The 6524-nt window shown below is 35.3% G+C and overlaps 2 protein-coding genes across 2 annotated transcripts; both read left to right on the top strand.

Annotated features, from left to right (window-relative positions):
* Positions 1–2247: 2247 nt before the first annotated feature.
* LOC131042018 (probable LRR receptor-like serine/threonine-protein kinase At3g47570) lies at positions 2248–5782 on the top strand. Its single transcript, XM_057975305.2, has 2 exons — positions 2248–5092; positions 5179–5782. Exon 1 carries the CDS (start codon positions 2349–2351, stop codon positions 4911–4913), a length of 2565 nt encoding a protein of 854 aa, XP_057831288.2. The 5' UTR covers positions 2248–2348; the 3' UTR covers positions 4914–5092; positions 5179–5782.
* LOC131042032 (receptor kinase-like protein Xa21) lies at positions 4975–5615 on the top strand. The gene is made up of 2 exons (XM_059221094.1): positions 4975–5092; positions 5179–5615. The coding sequence occupies exons 1-2, from the start codon at positions 4975–4977 to the stop codon at positions 5613–5615; spliced, it is 555 nt and encodes a 184-aa protein (XP_059077077.1).
* Positions 5783–6524: the final 742 nt, after the last annotated feature.

The raw sequence follows: 6524 nt of genomic DNA on the forward strand, positions 1-6524 counted from the left end.
TGAATTTGGATCCTGTGGAAGACAAGACCCAAGAAGGCCCTCATCTGGATATTGACCTTTGCATAAAAAATGAAATTACTGGCTTAAAAACCAAGCAAGCCTAGGAAGCCAAAAAAATTGAGACTTTAGAAGCTATTGGCACTCGTAAATTTAGATCCCTCCCTAAGTGTCTCAGTGAACTTACCAAAGCTATCACTAATGCTGAGGAGATCATTAATGCTCAATGGAATAGCTTCCAAATCTTGGAGAACATAGCTGGGGCTATTGAAAAAAGACTCAAAGGAGTTAAGAACACACTCAAGAAGATTGGAGAGAAAATTCATAATATCATACAGGTTGCCTTTGCTAGTATGAAGGCTCTTATCAGTAAGCTTGATAATGACCATGGGGATAAGGCCTCTCCGGGCAACATTGATGTGAAGGAAGACACCCCTAATGATAAGGAGACTGGTCTTGGCAGAAGAACCCGAGCAAGCACCAGAAAGATGCAAAGCCAAAGCATGTAAATTGATGATACCAAGTGGACGGATGATAATATGGAGCAACTGGAGCTGGAAGCTGCTGAGATGCTTCAGAACTTTACTTAACTTGGGCTCTTTCTTTGTCGGTCATGTTTGTTGTTTGATGTCTCTCGTTTGCTGGCCTTTTTTGCTAGTCAGTTGTCCTTTTCTTGTTTGTTGTCTTTTGCGTTCTGTAGCACTTTACTGTATATCTTATGATCTTTTGTTTGTAATGGGTTTCAGGGGCCCATCAAAACCTGTTTTCCCTTATTCAAAAACATAATAGGAATTTGAATGTTATTTGAAATGATTATAGAAATATGCCATTCATTATCACCTATTACTTTTATTATACCTAATCAATATATTTTTGTATTTTAATTTGCAAGGCTTGACACTCATTAGTAGATTTTCCATGAATTTGATGATACTTGCAAAAAGAAGAATTTTCAAGATATTGTCTATATTTCCTTCTTCTTTTAGGCCAAAGAAGAAGGAAACATTTACTTTGTGCTTTCTTACAATTATTTTTTCTTTATGTTTATTTACACACTATCTTATTTTCATTACATTACCACTTTGTGTTGTCATGTCACCTTTTTATTTATATGAAGATTATTATTTTTCCTTATACTATGATCATTGATTACTTTCCATGATCCTATAACATTGTGGCATGATTTAGATCTTACATATTAATATTTTCTTGACATATATTTACATCAAGTTGAATATGCCTTCCAAAATTCAGCATTTGACCCTTTATTATCATATCCTCACTTTAGGAGCATAATTCTATTACCGTACTACTTGATCTTTTATTTGCATATCCTCATATTGGAGATTATTATGCCTTGGCCCATTTTGAGATCATAATTCTACATAATTGCATCAATAAAATGATGGATTCTCCAATATAAATATATCTACATAGTTAAAATTTCTTATAGAACTATCTCTTTTGTGTGGGGCTACCTTTTCCTCTCCACTCATTTCATATTATATAAATTCTTTGATAATTAAATAATCTTTTGTTTTATGATTGTTTTTCTCTCTCTTTTTTGGTAAGATAGAAGTTACTCATTACACATGTTTCCTTTGTTTAGCTTACTCCTATGTTGCATGCATGCCAAAGGAAGAGCACACATGGTGGAATTTGAGAGGTTTCATTAATTTATATGGAATTGGATATCATTATACAATTTTATATTATACTATACACTTTTACAAGAGATGATCATTTCAGGATGTAAATGTACCCTAAATTGAAGGAAAATGTAATGGTAAACCTTACATATGCATATGTCAAATCTATTTAGTTTTTATCTGTTTTACAAGATTATTTAATGAAAATAATTTTCTCTTGATATAGATAAATTTGTCTTTAAAAATTAAATTAGTTTTATTTAATGTAATCAATTAATATAATATCTTAAAAAAAAAAAGTCCCGCTCTACAAAAATTGATACACATGTTTGAAAAAAGTGTTATTCAATATTGACATTTTTCAAAATAGGATAAAATTTTATTTATTAAAACTATTGTTTCATTATAATTTGTAATTTATTAACAAAGCGGACAAAAAATTATTAGGTCAATTAGGTAGTTGCGTGAATTACGTGGTCGCGTGACATAACTTAATGCTTTCTTAAACGATGTCCACTCCTTTAATGTCAATGTGAAATAAGGAAATTAATTTTGTGCATTTGGAGTCGAATTAATTTTCAAATCAATCCAAGTAGAAGTTTATAACACGGTGGGCTTTGGTATTTTGTAGGCACATTTTCCTCATTTATTCCACTCAATTGCGTTGTGTGCTTCCCCTGCCTCGCTGTAGTTTGTTCTACCATGGCTGCTCTTTCGTTGTTACTTTCAGTGCTTTCCTTATTTTTATTCTCTGCTCTTCCTCTTTCTCCTCAGCAACAACAACTGCTCTTGCAATTTAAAGCTGTTGTTTCCAACAACGGCAATTCTCTGCCCAATTGGATTCCCCTTAACCCATTCTGCAACTGGTCCGGTGTTATTTGTCACCTCTCTTCTAACTATGTTCGTGCCATCAATTTAACCCAGAGGACTTTAGACGGCACCATTTCTCCTGTGCTGGGGAATCTTTCATCTCTTCGATCAATAGATCTCTCCTACAATAACCTCACTGGTACAATTCCTTCTCAACTCGGCCAACTCCGACATCTACGGATACTCTGGCTGGACAACAATCAATTACAAGGATCCATTCCACCTACTCTGTCTGCCTGCCGCAGTTTCTATTTTCCGGCACCATCCTATAACCAATTGCATGGTACCATTCCCCCTGAGCTAAGTCTTCTCACAAGTTTGAAGTACCTCTACTTGGGCTCAAACAGTCTCACGGGTACAATTCCGCTCTCTTTCAAAAATATGTCCGCTTTAGTTGAATTGGACATGACAGAAAATAACTTATCGGGCATCCTTCCTAGCTCTTTAGGAAATCTATCTGCATTGACTTTACTCAGTTTGGCAGAAAACCATCTCCAAGGCCCCATTCCTCCTGAATTGGGAATGCTCACTCACCTACAGATGCTTTATCTGTTTGAAAATAACTTATCAGCCACCATTCCCAGCTCTTTAACTAATCTCTCAAATTTGAATGCATTAGGTTTATCTGAAAACCAGATAAGTGGACATATTCCGTGGGAAATTGGTACCAAGCTCTACAATTTGGAATTACTTAGTTTACGGGGAAATCAGCTTACTGGAAACATACCAAATTCCTTAGGAAATTGTTCCAGTCTAGAGGAAATTTATTTAAATCAAAATCAACTAACTGGAACGGCTCCCGTGGAGCTGGGAAAGTTGAACTTTCTTCCCCGGCTTATCCTACGCAACAATCAACCTGTTAGTGACAACTGGAACACATTGGCCTTTCTCACTGCTCTCACAAATTGCTCCCACTTGCAAAAAATAATCATTTCATATAATAATTTCAGTGGTATATTGCCCCCATCCATAGACAAACTGTCTTCCAATCTCCAAGTCTTGGGTTTACATGTTAATATGATAAGCGGGAGCATACCACCACAGATTGTCAATCTAACAAAATTAACCTTCTTACATTTAGGCAATAATCTTTTCAATGGCAATATTCCATCTGGATTTAAAAGATTCCGTCAGTTGGAAAGATTGGATTTGGGTGGTAACAAATTAGAAGGAAGCATTCCGAGCGAGATAGGCCAAATGCAACATCTCGGACTTCTAGATCTTGGTCACAACCAATTATCTGGAAAAATACCAGATTCTCTTTGTAGCTGCCAGCAGCTAAGACGTGTTTTTCTTCAGCACAACAAGTTATCAGGAAATATCCCTGTTAGTCTGGGGGGATGTCAAAACTTGGAGGTCCTCGACTTATCTTATAACAAACTAGGGGGGAGGATGCCTGGCGAAGTCATTGCCAGCCTTAAAAACCTGCAATTCTACCTTAATCTTTCATGGAATTCTCTGCAAGGGTCCATTCCACATGAGATGAGTAAAATTGTTATGGTTCAGAACATAGATGTATCTGGAAATCAACTTACTGGGGCCATTCCAATTTCTGTAGGAGACTGTATAGCATTAGAGCATCTAAATTTGTCTCATAACGCCTTTGAACGTCCAATACCTGGTTCACTCTCGAAATTAAAAAATCTTGAAGAAATGGATCTTTCTTTCAATAATTTCTCAGGGCAGATTCCAGAAGGAGGGTTGTTTCCAAATAGAAGTGTTGAAATGTTGTTAATGGGGAACCCTGGCCTATGTGGCCCCAGAAATTATTCTTTGCCTCCATGCCAAAATCAGAGCCAGAGAAAATGTTCCCTACACAGAAAAATAGTCTTATCAATTGTGGGAACCATTGCATTTATATTATGCTGCTTCATTATAGGAGTGCTATGGAGGCGTAAGTTTTCAAGGCAGCTAGTCCGTCCCCCAAGCTTTATTTTCCCAGGGCTCGGCTATCCCAAATTTTCTTATCAAGATCTTGTCATTGCAACATCTGCGTTTGATGAGTCAAACTTGCTTGGAGTGGGTAATTTTGGATCTATCTACAAAGGCATCTTGAGGGATGGTAGGGTAATTGCCATCAAGACTCTTAATTTGCAAATTGAAGAAGCTCTTAAGAGTTTGAAGAGAGAGTGCAAATTGTTAGGGAGGATTCGGCACCGTAACCTCATCAGAATTATAAGTGCATTTTTCTACCCTGACTTGAAAGGCTTGGTTCTTGAATTTGCATGTAATGGGAGCTTGGAAAAACATTTGCACCTTGACAGGGATGTTCAAGGCTTTTGTAAATTGGGATTGACTGAGTGTTTGAGCATTGCTCTAGATGTAGCACACGGCATCGAATATTTACATCATGACTGCCCTCTACAAATTGTGCACTGTGATTTATTTACATCATGACTGCCCTCTACAAATTGTGCACTGTGATTTAAAGCCCAGCAATGTACTCTTGGATGCCAACATGGCAGCCCTTGTGACCGATTTTGGTATATCCCGTTTAGTTGGTACTCCAAACTCCATAGATTCAATTAGCACAGCAACATTTGCACTGAAAGGATCAATTGGATATCTTGCTCCAGGTAAAAAAAACTGAGTTTTCTTTATATTGGCAATATCATTTTCTTTATCATCTTATTAAGAATTTAATGAGTAAAATGTATTGCAGAGTATGGATTGGGTGGGGATGTTTCTATTAAGGGAGATGTTTATAGTTACGGAATTCTGATATTAGAGATGGTCACAAGGAAAAGGCCAAGCGATGACATGTTTGTGGGAGACATGAACCTGCGAAAGTGGGTGAGCTCAGCTTTTCCAAACAGACTGGCCGAAATTGTTGATTGGGAGCTATTCAGAGATGTGAATGAAAGCATGGATGACAATAGATGTCTCCTTTCTTTCATTCATGTTGGTTTGCTTTGTAGTAGTGAATCACCGAGAGAACGACCTTCAATGAGAGATGTAGCCAACAGCTTGGAGAGCCTGAAGACATCTTTGATGGGAAGTGCATCTACTTCCAATTTAAAATGTACCATATCAGAACTCCTGGTCAATACCAATCTCACAGGAACCGAGGAATGTGACAGTCAAAGTTCTACATTTTAGATGTTTATAACTTCCATTGCGAAGTTTTAGTCCTTCGTGTTTGGTAGTTTCAACTTTTTATTCCATCATAAGCTAATCCACCTCAAGTTAAATTTAGTTCTGTGAGCTTATCAGTTGTTCTAATCTTTTTGTTTTCATTAGACTAGCTTGAGAAAGTATGGTGTTGTCAATACATATTTATTTGAAACAATGCCAATTGTGTTAACATATTGTCCTATTTATAGGGCTTCTTCTCATAATGTGCAAAAGTTTTAAGAATGATTTATCTTTCCTCCTGAATATTCGTAAGTCTCCGAGCTCCAAAGCATGAGAGAAATTTGGATGCCATATCAAGAATGATATATTCATGGCTAGACAGGAAAAGCATGAATAATAATATAAAGATAATCTCCTCTTTAGTAATTTGAATAATTTAGAGTGGTTAGATATAATATAATTCTCTATTATCAGAACATAAGGTGGTGATGAAACGGATGATACACCATTTCCATTTTTCTACAGTCGTTTCTAGGAATTCCTTAGTTAAGAAAAATGTTGTTTCGCTCCATTTTTTTAAATAATAATTTGTGATTATATAAATTTATTTAACATTTTGATTTTTTTATCACCGCCCTTTCTATATATCAAATATGATTTTCATTTGGATTATATAATTAATGTAAATTTCAAGTTGGCCATAATTTGATATAATTTGAATATATATAACTAATCAAAATTGTAAATATTAATTAAAAATTTTATTTTATTTGTTAATGTTAATTTTGATATATTAATATAATTATTTTATTTTTCATAATATCAATAATAAAGAAATTTAATACTATTATTTGTGTATAAAAAATGATTGATTGATTGATTGATTGATTCTATTTCTTATTTCTTTTCTTATGTTTGGTATTATAGCTGTAA

The sequence above is a fragment of the Cryptomeria japonica genome, chromosome 5, assembly GCF_030272615.1.
Source record: "Cryptomeria japonica chromosome 5, Sugi_1.0, whole genome shotgun sequence".
Lineage (NCBI taxonomy): Eukaryota > Viridiplantae > Streptophyta > Pinopsida > Cupressales > Cupressaceae > Cryptomeria > Cryptomeria japonica.

What these genes read in the sequence shown, in the direction of transcription:
- LOC131042018 (XM_057975305.2), top strand. Translation starts at nt 2,349, where the DNA reads ATGGCTGCTCTTTCGTTGTTACTTTCAGTGCTTTCCTTATTTTTATTC.
- LOC131042032 (XM_059221094.1), top strand. Translation starts at nt 4,975, where the DNA reads ATGGCAGCCCTTGTGACCGATTTTGGTATATCCCGTTTAGTTGGTACT. An exon ending in AATTGGATATCTTGCTCCAG is followed by an intron (nt 5,093 to 5,178) that starts GTAAAAAAAACT and finishes AATGTATTGCAG; the next exon opens with AGTATGGATTGGGTGGGGAT.